At 33.2% G+C, this 19,432-nt stretch overlaps 1 protein-coding gene across 4 annotated transcripts; it reads left to right on the forward strand.

Annotated features, from left to right (window-relative positions):
* The first annotated feature begins 14,882 nt into the window (after positions 1-14,882).
* Positions 14,883-18,940, forward strand: LOC18049467 (rRNA biogenesis protein rrp36). Of its 4 annotated transcripts, none has more exons than XM_006440479.2 (10): positions 14,883-15,248; positions 16,012-16,135; positions 16,240-16,370; positions 16,460-16,526; positions 16,882-16,934; positions 17,296-17,350; positions 17,445-17,519; positions 17,625-17,742; positions 18,438-18,484; positions 18,584-18,940. In XM_006440479.2, the coding sequence occupies exons 2-10, from the start codon at positions 16,034-16,036 to the stop codon at positions 18,686-18,688; spliced, it is 753 nt and encodes a 250-aa protein (XP_006440542.1). In that variant the 5' UTR covers positions 14,883-15,248; positions 16,012-16,033; the 3' UTR covers positions 18,689-18,940. The 4 variants fall into 4 exon arrangements, with proteins under 4 accessions (XP_006440542.1, XP_006440541.1, XP_024044809.1 ...); XM_006440478.2 differs by having other exon boundaries at positions 16,017-16,135; XM_024189041.1 differs by lacking the exon at positions 17,296-17,350 and having other exon boundaries at positions 17,420-17,519.
* The last annotated feature ends 492 nt before the right edge of the window (positions 18,941-19,432 follow it).

Genomic DNA, 19,432 nt, shown 5'->3' on the forward strand with positions numbered 1-19,432 from the left:
TTTTTCCTCAAATGCACAATCATCAAGATGCAGCCTTTACTAGTGATTCGTTTTTTCAGCTTAGAATTTATTCAAGCTTATGATTGGTTGTATTTAAATTTCCATCTCATAATTGATAAAATGAATTATAGCTAAAATGAAATGTTTGAAAATTTTGATGATTTATTTAATAACATTAACTATTGTTTCTACTGCTCATCTTATCCTAATGACAATGTGGGAGTGCGATAAGTCAAGTTTTATCTTGTTTATTTTTCTTGGCTTTATAGATTTAATTATTATTTCCTTAGCAATACTAAAAATATGTTGTATATTTGATATATTGAAATATTATAGTGGCTATTATCAATATTGTAACATGTTAATATCATTTATTTACTTTTGGTGTAGGATTCTTGTTTTCAAGTTGACAAAGACAAAATGAAGAGAATTAAAGAAATCATCTTAGTTTATAATTTGAATTTTAATTACTGTTATTTGTATTGTTAAGAATTTGTAATTTGGTGTTTGGATGATTGTATATTTAATTTTAAAATATGTTTTGGATTATTTGTATTTTGTAGGATATTATATTTGTGGATTTTTTATATTTTATTTTGCTTAATTTGTTTATTAATTATATTTTTCTAAACAAATTGTAAATGAATCTAAATTTGATTTGATTCGTTATGGATTCATAGTATGATAAACAAATAGTAAACAAATCCGGATTTGATTCTATTCATTTATTAATTCTATTAAACAAATAAAACAAATTGAATTGAATATTCGCTTCATAAACGGATCGAATCCGAATCCTAAGATTTCGATTCGTTTATTAAACAAATCGAATCTGAATCAATAGAATTTTGACCCAATTCATTTATAATTTGATTCGTTTATTTATTTTGCCACTCTTACCTCTCCCCCCCCCCTCCCCCCCAAAAAAAAAACGGGATATCGACTCCCCAAACATTTCTACCACCTTCTTCATTTTTTGTTACTCTCTTTTTCTCTCTCTCTTGAGAAATTTTGGTATCTCTTAAGTATTAACCAGTTCCGCACTATATTGTATTGTATTGTATGGTAATGTATTAAATTATACAATAACTCACGTTTGGTATAGATATGGTTTGTATTACATGTTTTAATAGTTAGTATTATTATTTTATTATAAAACTAATTTTAATAATTATTTAAAATAAGAATGTTAATCGCTGGCCACTGCAGACAGCCACCATCTACTACCACTGACAACCGCCCACTAGAGATAGTTGAAATCAATATTTATACCATCTTCATTGTCAGATCTACACTGTTGTACAGAGATAATAAACAAAAGAAACTTTGTTAGTCTCTTATTATTTCTCTAACCATTGAATAAGAAAATTAAGCTTTGCCACAGTTATGTTAATCAATTGGTTTTTTATTTTTATTTTTGTTAGGCGGTCTTGCGCCTCTCTCAATCTAAAAAATTAGTTTGAGGTTGAGACTTTTCCTTACACTTATAAAATCATCACTAGCCCTTTTTACGATACACGATAACCCCAAAGATTTCGGCAACCAAGGGTATGTAAGTTCAATTCATTCACAAAATGAAATTTCATTTTCTTTTTCACTCTGTATTTTCAGCAATCAAACTAAAACACAAGGCTTTCCGAAATCTAACTAAAATTAAAATGCATCATTTGATTACGTTTCATTCCAGTTATTAACTGAATTAACTACAATTTGGTTAGCAGTTAAAAGTTGATTTCACCCTCACTTATTAATTTTATTTTTACCACGTTAAAAACCTAATCATCTGCCAAAGTCCACGTACGTTAAAGTCGATTTTTTTTTTCATATTATTTATAACCTTTGTTTGTTCTCCTGTAAAAACACATAATTTCCCCATTTTCAAAAGACATTTCATTGATAAATTATGTAAAGAATTTGATTTGTTGACTCTTCCCTCATAATATTTGATTTTACCTGAATAGTGCCCGTGAGAAGAGCGTAACCGAAAAACGTTGTATTTGATTTATTGATACCTTCTTTAAAAATAAAAAATAAATTCGATCCTAATTGTCCTAGAAGGAAAAAGCAAACAATATTCTAATAGACTCATATTCCCAAAGGGAAAAAGAAAATGATAATTATAATGATAAGAATTCTACTCGTAGACGAACTTCGCCCGCGTCCCCTTCCAACGTCCCTTCAAAATTTGTATCAAATTCTTTTTTTCAATTATTCTGGTTTTAATACTTAAAAATACCAATATTCTATTAAGTTCCATTTATGTCTTTGATCTCATGAAAAAAAAAAAAAAAAATTCTTGAAGCGATTTATTTACCATAACCTCGATGGCAACACACAGCAGCTACTGGCGTTGTCTCTTTAATGTTAAGATTCGCGCGAGATTATTCAAAAGAGTATGGAATTGATTGGCAGCACAAAGATAAAGGAGTTAGACGAAAGATGGTCAAAGTTTTTTGCCAAGATTAATATCTGCATTGATAAGCTAGGACAATACCAGTTGGAGCAAATAAAAATTTTCACTGATGCAATTGAAAGATCTAAGGGAACAACGCCACTTGTGGTTGATGATGAAGATGGAGATATTCAATTGTCCATGTATCCAACGTTTGCGCGGTCATTGAGCCGTAAAGTGACCAAAACACCAATGCTTTCCCGTGAGATTGCTGAGAAGGGTATGAAATTCGTCGGAAGCAGCAAATTGGCCGAGTTGGATGAAACATGGAGAGAGTTAAGAAGCCAATTTGACAAGCTTTTCAAGGAAGAGATCAATCCTTTACTTTCGGAGGAGGAACAGATTTTCAGCGATGCACTTCAAAGGATTAGGAGCCATCCTTCTTCTTAAGGAATTCAAAATCAATCAGTTGTTTTAAGTTTGTTTTTTATTTATTTTTGTTTTCAGATTCGGAAAATACTTAATTGCTTTTATGTAATCTGACTCTACCCAAACAATATTCTCAATTAAAACAATGATAATAATAATTGGAAAGAAGTTTGAATATGGGGTTATTTGATTTCAAAGTAAATGTACTCTCGTATTTTAAAAAAAACAGGAAAAGAAGTTTGAACATGGAGTGATTTGATTTCAAAGTAAATGTACCCTCATGAAAAAGAATTTATACACCCCAAACATTTAGAGAAAAAAATTTAAAAGTCCTTAACGTTTTAAAATGGATATTTAAATCCCAAATTATTAACGGATTCTTTTAATTTTAACCGAAAATTCATTTTCAACTTATAATTACCATTTTCTCCCTCTAACATACAAGCCAATAGGGTAATTTTTAAAAACCTCCTCTGAGGTTTGGGCTTGTTGCAAATAGATGGCGAGAATTGATTTATTTGTAAAAAATCCCCTACCGTCAGTTAAGTTTAACACTGACCGTTAGTTGACCGTGCAAAGACAATATTACCCCTAACAATAGTCTGTAAACGAAAATAACTAAATAAAAACCAAAATTATCGGTGGCAAAAAGCACAAGCAGTGTTTATGATAGAATGAGCAGTGTCAATATCAAAAATTTACAAAATCATAGCTAAAGGATATGAGTGATTCCATGCATAAATGTTGAAAGTTATCTGTATTGTAGGAATTTTAAGGAAATATCAATAATTTAAAGAGGATTTGGGAAATGTATAGTTTTAACTTGATTATGGAAACTTTAAGAAAATATCAATAATTTAAAAAGTGTAAAATAGCTAATAATTTCGGCTTTGTTTTTAGTTATTTTCGTTGATAAACTATTGTTAAGGGTAGTATTGTCTTTGCACGGTCAACTAACAGTCAATGTTAAACTTAACTGACGGTAGGGGGTTTTTTACAAATAAATCAATTCTCGCCATCTACTTGCAACAAGCCCAAACCTCAGGAGAGGTTTTTAAAAATTACCCCAAGCCAATATATTGATCTGGACATGTCATCAAAAAGTTATTGATTGTCCAATCTGCCCATGGATCGTTAATAAAATTACAAGCATACCCTTATTTATAAGGATTGGAATTTGACCAAGAGATCCAATTTAATTTTCTATTTTTCTAATTTAACCATCCACTATTAATTAAATTACAAGAACACCTTTATTTAGAAGACCATTTAAAAGGAAATCAAAAGCTGCTGGTTACAACAAAATCATTAAATCTTAATAATAATCCAATCAACACGAAAAATCACAATCATCTGACTAGTTTTCATAGAAAGCCACAATCTTTGAATTGGTACCACCATTCCAATAAACATAACAACAAATCATTATATCATAGTCCTATATCAAATTGGTACCCATAAACATTACAACAATAACCATAATCTTTTTTTAAAAAAAAAAAAATCTGTTCACAAAAATACTAATCATAATAATAACTAAAATCCTAAAAAGTTATTGTGATTCATACATGAAAAAAATAGTGCATTGAAAAATAAATCAAAATGAGTTCACCAAAAAGACAAAAAAGAAAAAAAAATACCACAATTTATCAAGCATAATTTTTTAAGGAAAGTTCATCAACAAAATGTGACCAACTTTGCTAGATTTCAGGTGATCTATGCTTTAGTAAAAAATCATAATGAGATGCAACGCCAACAGCTGCATAAAAAATGAAAAAATATTAATATCTCAAAAACAAATATAGATAATAAACAAAATAAACCATCCTGCCTGACATATATGTCTCATTCACATATGTTTATCAAATGCAAATAAGGAAGATTGAGTTTTTACCTTGATTTGATATCAAATTGGAATCACATCCATCTTTAATGATGACTTGAATAGGGTTGTTTTTTTACTTATGTTAGGCTACTGCCGACTTGAAGACGGGTGATATTGTTGCTAACTTGAATGCTAACTTAAAGAGGGGTGTTGCTGATGACTTAAAGAAAAGTAATGCTGATGTTGAATTGAAGAAGGTTGATGGTGATGTTGACTTGAAGAAATGTGATACAGAGGTTGAATTAAAGAGGGCTGATGTTGAATTGAAGATAGCATGTTTCAGTTCGCAATTGATTGTCAGAGTGAAGGATGTCATTTTGAAATGTTGTTTTGAATTGGCAAACTTGTATGACAATTCTGGTTACTAGTTTTTTTAGAGATTCCGCTCATAGCTTGTGTGGTTGTTGCTGCATTATCAATAATGCATGATTAGTGTATAAAGACAACAACCATAAAGAAGAAAAAGATAGTTTTAGACTTACCTGATGGGTGTTGAAAGCATCCTATATAGTTATGCTCTATGTTGCATTTCTTTTTTTTTTTTCATGGTGACCCACAAGTGCAAATGATAATGTGAACTATTGAGCAATGGGATACTAAGCATTTTAGCTATTAAGTAACCTACGAGTGCAAATGAATAATTGTAACCTATTTAGCAATTGATACTAAGCATTTTAGCTACTAAGTAGTGGATATTAAACATGCTTTTGCACGAAATAGTAGGCGCAAATGTAAATAACTCAGAACCTATCCAGTGGCATCAACAAGCGCATTTTTGCATGCTCTTTTGTTATGGTCGAAAATGGTACAATTGCTACATCTTTGCTTGGTCTTTCTTTTCCCTGGCTGTTCCCCTGGCTCTCTTCTCCTCACTATTTTAGTCCTACCAACTCTTGCTTTGACATATGGTGGTAAGATTTTTAGGCATTCAACAGTAGCCAAGTAATGTGATCTAGAAGTGGATGTATGATATTTGCATATGTGGCCAAACATGTTTCCACTGTCAGTCTTTTGTTCACATAATCAACACCATCCTCATGTCTTTGAGCGATACATGGCATCGCATGTTTACAGGGTACCCCACAAATTTCATAGACACCATAGTCACAAGTTTTATTCTACAGGCTAACTATAAGTGTTTTGTTATTCTCATCTATTACCTCAAATTTATACTCACTAGCCACAAGCACCCTTACAAATCTTCATTCTTGCTTGGAAATATTCAACTTTCTCCCCACAATTGGAGGTAGCTTCCCAATCCATTTTCTTGCATTGGAATGCCTTTTGTACAAGCTTTTCATAACTTTTTTCCTAATGAATTCCATAAGTGTCAATACAAGCTTGTCTCTGCATTCATTTAACCAACTGTTCCATGACTCAATTAAGTTGTTGGTTACATGATCAACTTTTACATCATGTGTAAATGCATGTCTAGCCCACTCTTTCTTGTCAATCTTGATCAAATAATCGTAAACAGCCTATGTGTCTTTTTTAGATGTTTTTATCTCATCATGTTTTCTTCCCATTCATCTTCACTAGTGGCTCTTGCTGCAGCACAAAATAGGTTTCTATCAATGATATCAAGATGATTACTTTTTAAGTTAGCAAACATATGCTTGGCACAATGCCTCACCATGCCAATATGCTTCCAAGCCTAGTAATATTTCTTTTTGCCTATCTGTCATAAATGTCACTTGACTTTGATTCCATATATTCAGCCACTCACTTAATATTGCCAAAAACTATTTCCATCTATCAGCACATTCTGATTAAAAAAAATACAAGTTGCAATTGGAAAAATTCCATTGTTTACATCTATTGCTACTGCTAACAATAGCACACCTCCAAAATGCCATTTTAAATGACAACCATCTAATCCTATAAACCATCTACATCTATTAATGAATCAATTCTTCAAAGTTGCAAAGTTAAACATAAGCCTCCAAAGCTGACATTATATCTTTATCAAAACCAGACACAAATTTCATCTTTACTAACATATCAAGATAATCTGTATAGTTCCTATTTAATTCATTCATTGCTCTTTTCTTGGTCGTATGCATTTTCTTCATGTTTGCCTTAATCCCTAGGTTGCTAACTAACTCATCTTTCATTGCCTTTATAGGTATTTTGGGGTTATTCTTCAAGGTTCTCTCAAATTGAGAGGCAATCTACTTATATAATGCCTCTTTGGTCTCTAACACTCCATTACACTCATGTACATTATTCAGCTTTTGAATTATGAATTTGGTCCCAGATTCTACTTGTGCTGCATAAATAAACCAAGGACAACTCTCGTTCGAACACTTTGCCTTGAACTTTTTGTTGTCATTCTTAATCTTGTTAAGATCAAACCCACTCTTAAGACTGTAGTTTTAGAGTACTCTTATGAAATGTTGGACATTTTTAAACTCCTACCCAACAACCACTCCAGTTACTTCATTAGGATTAGCAGTGTAATAGTTACTTATATTATGTTTATTTATCTAATTGATTGTTTGCTTATCTTCCGAATCTGAAAGCAGACCATGTTCTCTATCATTTGACTTACAGTTGGAAAGAATTTCATCTCCTTCTTCACTATCTTTACAATCCACTTCTTCACCACCTTCAATGTGTCTTACAACCCTTCTATCGTGATCCCAATTTAATTCACTTTCATCATCAACATGTGTTATCTCTTTATTATCATCATTTGACCACTATGCTTCATCATCTTCTTGTTCAATAAAATAAAGTGGGTTAGTATTCAGGTTTTGGGATGACTAATCAACATAAGACTTTGGATTTACGTCATCAAAGTCGATCTTAACTTGAAATGACTGTTGTGGTTGGCCATTATTTGTTGGCATCTGCACACCAGTACATGCTTTTCATTTGTAAAGTTAAGCATGAAATTCACATGCTTCATGACCATGAATAAAAAGGAGAATATGCATAATATAACACCTAGTTGAGTATTCTAACGAAAAGGAAAAAAAAAACACATAGGTGAAAGAATATAGATTTAATTACATGTGTTCAATTACAGATACATGTATAACTACAAAATGTAAATAAATAATTCAAAGTGAAATTTGTGATGAAACAAAGTTCCATATTGTACTATTAGATGTATTATTTTATGAAAAATAAAGCTAAAAAGTCATTAGATGTATACTTTCTACAATCATGCAAAGAAATAAGTTATAGTAGCAACGACAATCATTTAAAATTATAATATGATTAAATTATTCCTTTATGTTTGTTAGGCTTATGGTAAAAGCTCATCTCTAACTAAATCATTACTAAAAGAATAAACACGCATGGTGAAGCAAATAAAAATATAAATAACGAAAAATTAAAAAAATCCCTAAAACCTAAACTCTCTCGCACGAGCCTCCCAATCGAATGCCATCAGAGCTGCTTCTATCACCATCGTGGCCAAACTCATCCACCATCTTTGTCGTCTTGGTCCATCGGCTGCAGACAACAACTTGTTGCCGGTTTCATCTCTATTGGGCTGTGTCAATTTCGTTGTTGTCTTGGTTTTGTCCCTATCTCATTTCATCTTCAATTTCGTCTCTGATGTCAATGGTTCTGATCCAACATACATCTGTTGCTAACGATGATGATTTGTTGTTGCCGTTGTTGTTGATGACAATGACAATTTTGATTTTGATTATTGCCGTTAATTTTTTTTTTTTTGGGAATGGATTATTTTGTTGATGATGATTATTTGGGAAATGGATTAATTTGATTTTGATTATTATTATTATTTTGGAAATGGGTTATTTTGTTGATGGTGATGATTTATTATTTTATTATTATTAATATTAATATTATTATTATTACTACTATTAATGATAGATTATAATTAATTAATATATTAACAATAATTTTAATAATAATAATAGTTATTATTATAATTAACTAAGGGCATTTTAGTAATTTGAAATAATTCAACTTATTTTGATTCTGATTTCAAAATTAAATAAACACATCAATGAGATTCAAATTCATTCAAATTCCGATTTCTACAACTGAAATAAATAATTTATTATAATTTTCATTTTTCATTTCCATTGTAATTCATTACTATTTCAACTCATTCCGATAAGTGACAAATAACCGAATGGTTGTAATTTTTTTAAACCACTCCAGTTTGCCTTAGAAAAAACAAATACAAATATATAAAGAAAGAGGAGAGAGAGAGAAAAAAAAAGGGTAGAACAGTAAATTGCAATCGTGCAATCCCTAACGCCTAACCATTCATACACAGTCACAAATCAGGGATTTGTTCGTGGTATACCCCAAAAAAAGGGTATTTATCTAAAAACACCTCCATACTCTAAAATTCCTCATATATGCCTTTTTTTATGTGCAGTTAGGAAATTACCCTAATTAAAAACCTAAATCATCCAAATTACCCTGCACAATCAGTCACAAAACATGCACCCATCCCTGGAGTTGAAGCTAGAGGTGAATACAAAGCTCTTCTTCTTCCAATTGATTACCGTTCGTTCTTCTTCCAATTGATTACTGTCTCTTCTTCTTCAGAGATACAAAGCTCCCTCTCTTTGCCCGAAGAACATTCTTAAGTAACGTAGGTGTAGCAAGAAGCCCCAAATCCTTGATTTGGCCAGGAACAACTGCACTGCTTTGGCCCCAGAAGCGAAGGGAATGAGCTTGGCTGCTTCTCCTCCACACTGATTTTTCTCTGTGCCCGTTCCGCATGCGCTTCACGCGCCTTTGGCGCTTTGCTCTCCTCTTATTCTTCACCGTCCCTTAAACCCAACGCCTTACTCCCTTCTCCTGACTCTCTATTGCTGCATTGATTATGCTAATTGTGCAAAATTGGACTATGCCACTCCTTGGAAAAATGTTTCCACTGTAAGTTTCACATTATATGCTTAGTTTTTTACATCATATGCACTACAAGTAGATAAAAATAGTTACCGCATTTCGTAGATATATTTGTCGTTACTTGTTAAGAATATTGTCTGTATTTCGTAGGTGTATTTGCCAATATTCATGAATGATCATTGGGTTCTCGGTGTGGTCGATATACTTAGGGGCAAGATTTTTATTTATGACTCCATGATAGATTTAACAAAGGATTCAGTTTTTGTGAGACAATTGCTGCCTGTTGCAGACATGATACCTCTAGTACTTCAGAAGATAGCATATCACGAAACACATCCAGACTGTAGTGAGATTATATCGAAAATTCCTTGGCCCATCGTGCAAGTGTGTGACAGCCTACAACAAAAATCAGGGTATGTACTATATATATAATGTGTTTTGAACATAATAATAAAAATGATGATTTTTAACAATTGATTTCTATGAATTTTTTTAGTGGTGATTGTGGAGCATTTTTGTTGCGGTACTTGGAGGTCCTAACCGATGTACTTGATGTCAATTCATATTGCCAACAATATCATGTTACACCATTTCGAAAAGCCTTGGCTGTAAAATTATTTGGGCATAGGTCATGGAAAAAAATTTTGTAGTGTCATTTTTTGGACTATGAGATGTAATAGTTATGATGAGGATGTTGTTGATATTTAATGTCATTAAAGATAACTTGACAGCATTAATATATTTTATTTTTTTGTTAATTATATTAATGATAAATAAGATAGTTTGTACAATCTATGTGATATAGCAGGATTGCCATATATGCACAGGGAATACGCTGTAAGAAAATACACGACTGCAGTCGGGTTTTTGCACAGATACACGACTGCAGTCGGGTATTTAAAAATAAACATGACAAGCTCTTTATGACAAAATACTCAACTGCAGTCGGGTATTTGCACAGATACACGACTGCAGTCGGGTATCTGAAAATAAACATGACAAGCTCTCTGTGACAAAATACTCGACTGCAGTCAGGTATTTGCACAGATACACGACTGCAGTCGGGTATCTGGAAATAAACATGACAAGCTCTCTGTGACAAAATACTCGACTGCAGTCGGGTATTTGCATAGATACACGACTGCAGTCGGGTATTTAGAAATAAACATGACAAGTTCTTTGTGACAAAATACTCGACTGCAGTCGGGTATTTGCATAGATACACGACTGCAATCGGGTATTTAGAAATAAACATGACAAGCTCTCTGTGACAGTCAGGTATTTGCACAGATACACGACTGTAGTTAAGTATTTAGAAATAAACATGACAAGTTCTATAACAGCCAAAATACACGATTGTACTCGAGTATGTGTACAGAATAAAAACTCTTTTCAATCATTCATTATATTGATAACACAATCAATATAAATTTTAACATATCAAACTTCAAATAAATGAAACTAACTATAGTCTGGTTGCCTATCAAATAACATAAATCCAATACTTATTGAAATTGTAAATAAGTCGTAATACAATAGAAGTTGTTTAACATTCATCATAAATTTTTGGCATATTCAACCCAAACACTCGGTCTATATTTTATAAGCCTCTGGTCGCCTCTTTTCAATACGTATTCTTAGAAAGCCACACGAACATAATTATTCCTCTGCGAAATAAAAAAAGTAGAAATTTATCACTAAATATGAAAGATTTTAAAAAAATTAAACAACAAAAAATAACAAGTATATAAGGTTCATAATAGTACATGTGCTTGTTTATGTTTCATTCGGTCTAACTACGGGCTTATTGTTAGACAGTGGGATTGGTGCACTGCAAGTTAGTCGATTATGTCCTCGAGAACCACACCTACCACACTTACGGCGCAACTTCTCTTCGCCTTGTGATGGTATCCTAATTTGTTGTGGCCGACCTTTTTTTCGCTTTTCCACAGGGGGCAAAACCTCATTACTTTGCACTTCTTCTGAAACCTCCCATTCTTCTTCTGTGCCAATAGGATATATTATTTTTGCGTATGCTGCAACCCATGCTTCATTGGAATAGTAATGAGAACACATGTCATATACAGACAATGTTTCTCAACACCTACAAACAGCTAATGCATGTTCACAAGGTAGTTGATCAAGTTGAAATTCCCGACAACTGCATGTCTTGTCAAGAATGTTGACTTGACCATTGAGGTCACCATTTTTAATAATAAACTCATACATATTTAGTGTCACCACTTTATATGTACGAGAATTCTCAGATTTTGTAACAACTCATTTTCAGCCCATTTTGTAAGTCGTGTATGACAATTAATTATCTCTTCTCACCTATCACAAAATCACTCCCGTAGCTTATCAATGATCGAATCCAATAACTTGTGAATGGGCAACTGTTGGGGGTTTTTAAGAACAGAATTCATGGATTTTGCTATGTTTGTTGTCATAATACTATAACGCAACCCATCAAAATGAGAACGAGCCCACTTCTCATACCCTGCATCTTGAAGATATTTTACAACTCTTTCATCGACTTTTTGTATCTCATTCATAAAGTAATTAAAATGTTGTGGTCGATAAACTTTTGCAGCTAGTTCAACAATTGCACCTACCTCGATTTCTTTAAACTTAGCTCGTAAGTTTTGCTTTAAATGGTGCGTACAAATACCATATGCAGCATTTGGGAATGCGATCTTAACATTCTTTTGGAAACTTGAGTGCCTATAAAAAATGAAAACCAAATTAGGAACTTCACCTATTGCTACTTTTAACTTCATTAGAAACCATCCCCATGATGCATCATTCTCACTGTCACCAACACCAAATGCAACAGGATAAAGTTGATTGTTACCATCAAGTGTCGTCGCAATGAACAAAGTTCCTTTAAATTTTCCCTTCAAGAACGTTCCATCAATTGCAATGACTGGCCTTATTGATGAAATAAATCCATGTATACAACCCCCAATTGCCATAAAAAAATATTTAAAGTTATTTGCATTGTCAACTTCAAGAAACATGCAGGTGCCCGAATTTTTCTTCTTTAACATTTCCATGTATAAAGGGAGTAACTTGAATGAATCCTCAGGCGTGCTTCTAACTTTCTCCATTGCATATTCTCTTACTTTCCATGCCTTGTGATAACTTATTTCATACCCAAATTGTTTCTGAAAATCTTCTCTGATATCACCAGGCCTTTATGAGGACAAAGCACCATCAAACTTATGACAAATCTTATGTCCGATAAGTTTAAATGAAGCATGACGATGATCTCTCTTACGGACATCAAGTGCACAACTATGGACACTATAATACTTTGTGATTTTAAACATATTTAAACTTCCAAACTTCATAGCACGAAGTCGCTACTTACAAGTATCGTCAACACACTTAACAACAAGAATATTCTTCTCTGACTTGAAGGTTTTAAACTCAAATTTTTTCCTTAGAGCTTCCATAAAAAGCACTTGTTGCAACTCTTCTTTTGAACTAAACAACATTTTTCCCATTAACCAATTACTATCACCAACAACTTCCATAGATGGCAAGTTAATAGTATTAGAATACAAGTTATCAGTGTCAAATGAACTGCTGCATGCAAACAAATTAACTCTAAGCATATATCTATTATTGGAATATGCTACATTCCCCAGTGTTGGATCACTAACTGTTATCCCATCAACATCATCATGAACAATAACATTCACATTTTCCTCATTTGACCTTCTATCATTAGGTTGTGTTTCAAGAACAAATTCGAATATTGACTGATCTTCATCAATAAAATTGTTTGGGCTTAAACCTTCACCTTCGACATATGGCTCAACAGGTTCTTCTGGACAGTTATCTGGCCTAAAATTAGGGTCCACATGAGTAATAGGGGTAACCAAAATCTATTTTCTTTGGTAGGTAATGCAAAGAAGAATCTTCAACTCAGCTCCACTAATTGTTTCCTCTGGAAAATAATCTACATCATCATCATTCATAATTGGGACGGGCGGCATTGGATCGAATGTTTTGAGCTTGAACTTCATTTCAATATCAAATTCAGAAATATCAATACAAATAACCCGAGATACTTTTTCTATCAATTGTGCATACGTTGTAGAACGGGGCACCATGATCCTTCTTGCCTCCGTACCATTAAATCTATAATGGTTGTTTTGCTCAATCCATTCACCACAAAACATAATAGGCACACGTATTGAAGTCATTTCCTGTAATAATACAACAGTTGATTATACAACAAATACAAAAATAAAATCAAACAAGATTTATAACGAAGTGTGGATTTGTCTGTCTATTTACACGACTGATGTCGTGTAATTGATAATTTACACGACAATAGTTGTGTAACTTGCTAAAATACACAACTATAGTTCTGTAAACAGTCAGATGATATATTTAATAAAATATAACTATAATCTTTGTACTAACAGAATGTTAGGTGTCATAACAACTAATATATCTTTCAAACTTGCACGATTATTGTCATGTAAATTCATACATACATGACAGAAATTGTGTAAGTTGTAAAAATACATGACTCAGTAAATAATCAAAGGACATATTTTTTCTTAAAAAAATGTTGGGATCTCATAACAATTGGAACATTTTACATATATACACAATTATAGTATGTCAGTTTATATGTACATGCTAGTAGTCGTGTAACTTATTAACATACACGACTATAGTCTAGTAATAGTAAAAGGATATATATAGTGAAAAATATATATTTTTTGAACCAATAGAATGATAAGGTGTCATAATAATTAAATTTTTTTGTACATTTTCACGACTACAGTCGTGTAAATACATACATACACGACTGCTGTCGTGTATGTCGAGTGCAGAAAAAAAAATTAACAACAACTTCAGGTTTTAACAAATGCAGTTATAAAATCCATCAAATAACAGTCATATAATGTAAATGTAGTGAAAATATGAGTTGCTTTAGTATTTATCACAAACCAAACAAAACCCTAAAAATAATATAATATCAACAAATTGAATAGATAGCCCAAAATAAAAAATAAAAAGTTTCAAATACCTTATTCATGGGATGAATAATATACCCAACTGCAAATAAAAATATCAGTACATTAACTGTTTGTGAGTGATTTTAAGTGTAGTGTGAATTTTTATTGTGTGGAGTTAAAAGAGTGCGAAATAAAGAGTATCGTGAGTTATGTGTATTTTATATTTTTTTTAAAGATATTTTAAATAATGTACCACGTAAAAAGATATATTTAAATAATTTTTAAATATGGGTATATTTAACTAAATACCTACTTTTAAGGCATATTTAATTAAAAACCTCCAGTCAAATCTCCCTCTCTTCTTCTTCAATCTGCACAATTGCCGGCTGACGACGGCGAACGCAATCTCCTTCGCTTCTTCATCAATCTTCACAATCGCGCAATCCCTAACGCCTAACGACACACTCGCTCAAACACAGTCACACACAGCCCTAAACCCGCCAAAGCTATCAAAGGCCCACGCCGCCGCAGCTGTCAAATCCGTTCAGGTGCGCCGGCGCTGCGTCTAGCTGTCCTTGAGCCGATTTTCTTCCTCGTTCCAGGCTTCAGCTGCTGTCGTCTCCGCCATTTTGAGCCAATTCACTTCCGAGTTCCAGCTGCTGTCGTCTCTACTTACGCTGCCTCCGTGTTCGTTCACCATCATCAGCCGCACTAGGTAATTTCAAATTTACATACGTTTTATAGCAATTTCAAATGCTGCATGAATGGGACAGTTTTATTATAATTTCAAATTTGTATAATGGCTGTTTATAACTCAATCGGGCATGGCCAAAAGGACTTGTTGAGTATGCTTGGTTCGTAATTGATATTTGTTTTTCAATTTTTTGCATTATTGATCTGGCCATTAGAATAGGCAATTTGGAAACTGATCTGGGGAATACAAACACGAACGCGTAATAATGCCCCCTTTTGTTTTAAAAACTGCAATGTGTTGAGAGTCAAAGCTACATTCATAATACCAATCATTGTACTGTGCAGAAAATATTCATACTGCCAATACTAAGGTCGAACCTGAATTGCAACCTGAATCCAAGTTTATAACCAAAATTTAAATCCGAACCAAACTGAATTTAATTTGATTGAGTTCGGTTTGGGCTTGAGCTTCGAACCCAATTGGGTTGAGTTCTCCAACCCTAATGGGTTGCAACCCAAATTGAAACCCGAGCAACCGGAACCGAAGCTGAATTTGCCCACCCCTAGCTTTAAAGGACACAAATATAAATATAATCTTTAAAAATAATTTTAAACCATTAGATTTAACAAAAATGAATGGTGAGGATTAGATGACATGACTATATTAATTTCATTAATATTTTTTCTCTCTCCTCCTTCCATAAGGAATTTCCCATCTCTCTCTTCTCTATTTTGAGAGGAGACTAGCACAGCTCTTAGATTGAGCTGATCATAATTGGTTTTAGTTCAGAGTTGTTGGAACTGAAAATGAAGAAACCCAATAATGCAACTGCGGGTTCAAGCAAAACCAAGTTCAAGGAGGAGTCTGAAGAAGACAACAAAACCACTTCTGTTACTTCTTCAGAAGAGGTAATAATCTTCACAAAAAATCTCAATTTCTTTTTCTGTTTTTTATAGTTACACCTATCGAAGCTGTTGTATTTTTTTATTAAAAAAATTGTGCTCGGTTATAGGAGGAAGAGATAGAGCGTGAACTGGCAGAAATTACATTCGAGGACCTACTAAAGGCCCGCTCTGATGGATCGCATTTGGTTTATAGAAAGAATAGTCAGGAAAAGAAAGCTGGCAGGGCTAACAAAAACAGGTTATTTCATTTATCTTTTCTTTTAAAAAAATTTTATATTGGATTTTGTTGATTTTAATGTATAGTGATTGTGGTTTTTACATGTGAAGGCCGATGGAGGTTAGTGCAAAGAAGCCGGTGAGTCGGTTTAGAGAGGTTGTTCAAGCACCTAAAAGGGTATGTTTCATTTTTCATATTGCTCTTTTGAATTATAGGTTATATAAAAGTTGGTTACTTGTCACATGTCAGCAGAAGCATTGTAACTAGTTCAAAATATGAATGGTGATTTATATTCCTGTGATTTTAATGATGGTCAAATGGTTTTATTTTGGTTTTGAGCTTACTGAGCTTTGCCGAGTGTTGCTTTATCCTTTCTTTTTAGGATCTGAAATTTCATGCTTCACACCATTGCATCTTATTAGAGGAAGAGTGTTATGGTTTTCTCTTGAAGCAGCAATCAACTTACTGGCTGCCTACTGTGATTAATTTAAATAGGATTATTTGTTTGAATAGTTTGCTTCATTTTGTTCAGGTGGTACGTGATCCACGTTTCGAGTCATTGTGTGGAAATCTTGATGTTGAGGGGTAAGCTTCTTTTTTTCTCACTCTCTCTCCTCTTCCCTGTATGCCTTTGTATCAGTTTTGTTACATTGGTTGTCGCTGTGATATTACTGGGTTCTATGTTTCTTGTTGCTGCCTCTTTTTAAATTTCTGAAGTTACCAAGTATGGTTGCTAAAATCACAAGCTATTGTATCTGTAAAACGTCAAGGAGTGAACGGGAGCAAGCAAGTAGAACGCAAATGATACTTTTTTGGGGTCTTGTTAATCCTCTACATATTTTTTCATACCCATTAATATACAATTTCTCTTGTTGTGGGAGTCCATATTATACGTCTTTGGAATAATCTTTGCTGCCTTACTTGTACTTTTTATTTGATCTTGTAGGTTTAGGAAAAGATATGATTTTCTTTTTGAAAATACCCTTCCTGCAGAAAAAGAGGTGATCTTCTTAAAATCATTACTTGTGGAGATTTATTTATGTTGTCTCTTCATCTATTCTCTTTCTCAGCATTGTTGCTCTGTGGATAAAACAGGAGCTGAAGAAGCAATTGAAGAAAACCAATGATCCGAATGCTGTTGACAAATTGAAGAAGCGTATATCTTGGATTGTAAGTGCTTTTCTTTTTGGAAAGAAACTATAGTCTTAATCAGGTCTATATCAAATTGTTTTAGAGATTCTCTTGAACCTTGATATATTTCATGATATCCATCAGGACAAGCAATTAAGGTTTGAGTCAACAAAGAGCACTGATGCTGCTATATTGGCTGAGCACAAGAAGAAAGAGAGAGAAGCAGCGAAGCACGGGAAACGGCCCTTTTATCTTAAAAACTGTAATGTTATTGTTCTCTTCTGTTTCCTCTCCCTTTCTCCCCCTATACTGGCACTTTTCAATGTTTTGGGGCTATTGGCCTATGGTTATTTTATGGTTCATAATTACAAATTAAAATGCTGTTTTATGGTTCATAGTTACAAATTAAAATGCTGAGTCACTGATTAATATTCTGTTACTTCTTTGCAAAAGTTAGAGCATGTTTGGTAAATGGCATGCAAAATCACAATTTGTGTCTAGTATTAAAATCAAATGATGTAAGAATAGTATGGACGTAGTGGCAATAACAATGTTGGGGGAGTGGGAGGAGTTCCCTGCAGGCAATTTGAAGTAACTCTGTATCTGCCAGTGATCTTTATCCTTTATTTACTTCTTCATGATAATCGTGGAGGTTGTGTTTGTGGTTGAGTTGAGCTCGTGTTGGTGATGGATATAGTTGTGTTGGTGGTGTTAATGGTGAAATAGGAGGCAATTGCTAATAGTAATAGTGACTAATCTATTAAATTTCTTTGCCCATTACTCTCTACTCTTCCTTCGTTTTTTTGTGATTACGTACTTTTTCGGCGACACATAAATCTTTTGTTTAATGACAGTTTATTATATAGATTTTTGTACATAATGTGACTAAATAAACGACAAGCAAACATTCACAAAGTATATGAAAGCTGACTCTGTTATATATATTTTTTTTTGCAGCGGAAATCCGCAAGCAAAGACTCATTGAGAAATATAACAAGCTCAAGGTACACATCTGACTTTCTTGTGTCAATAAGTATGTCAGGTATGATAATTATCCTGGTAAAGATGGTTTTAGCTCACTGATAAATTTCTTGATACAACAGGGGTCTGGCAAAGTTGAATCATTCATTGAGAAAAGACGAAGGAAGAATGCTGCAAAGGATCACAAATACATGCCATATCGTCGGCCCAATAATAATGACCAATAGAACCAATGATTTTACATGTTTTTGGTTGCGCAATGAGTTATATATGCCCCATCGTCCCATAGTACACATGGTAGTAAGAACATCTCCCTGTTTAGTTCCAAACATTCTGTAGTGCTCTCGAGATTTTATTTTTACTGATCAGTAGACAGAGAGGTGAACAGTTAACAGTTTTGTAGTTGTAATTTTGGAGCACGTATTTTGGACTCTGTTATTGAAACTCAATAGACAAACAACCCTGCTGCGTTTCTTGCATCTGGTTTTAAACTTCATGATTGGATTGAGCTAAGCCCTTGACGATCGTCAATTCCAGCAGGATTCTGTCAAAAGTTACTGAGTCACTGCTAGCAATAAAAACAAAGACAAAGAGGTGATAACTTTTTGGCTTATTATTGAGAAGACAGGGTTCAGACTCTCCAGTTTCTACAAAACGGGTCGATGTCAAATTAATGTGAATAAATATATAATTATTGAAACCTGAAAATAGAGTGCAATTATCATTGTGATTTCAGTACGGTATCTTTCTGGTGCAGTAATTAGTCTGCTGTAAAGCTTGATTTTCAGGGTTGGACTTGATGGCACTGACACGACACTATCCGGTCCATTGCAGGGTTGCCGGTTGCGTATTCGGTCTATTATTAGTCACGTTGTATTGATAATTATAATGAGGAGTTTGTTTCCTTGTTTTATTATGTGAAGTACGTAATTGTGTCTTATAATTAATGAAAATTTAACGGTTGTGAAAAA

The sequence above is a fragment of the Citrus clementina genome, unplaced genomic scaffold (genome assembly GCF_000493195.1).
Source record: "Citrus clementina cultivar Clemenules unplaced genomic scaffold, Citrus_clementina_v1.0 scaffold_3, whole genome shotgun sequence".
NCBI lineage: Eukaryota > Viridiplantae > Streptophyta > Magnoliopsida > Sapindales > Rutaceae > Citrus > Citrus x clementina.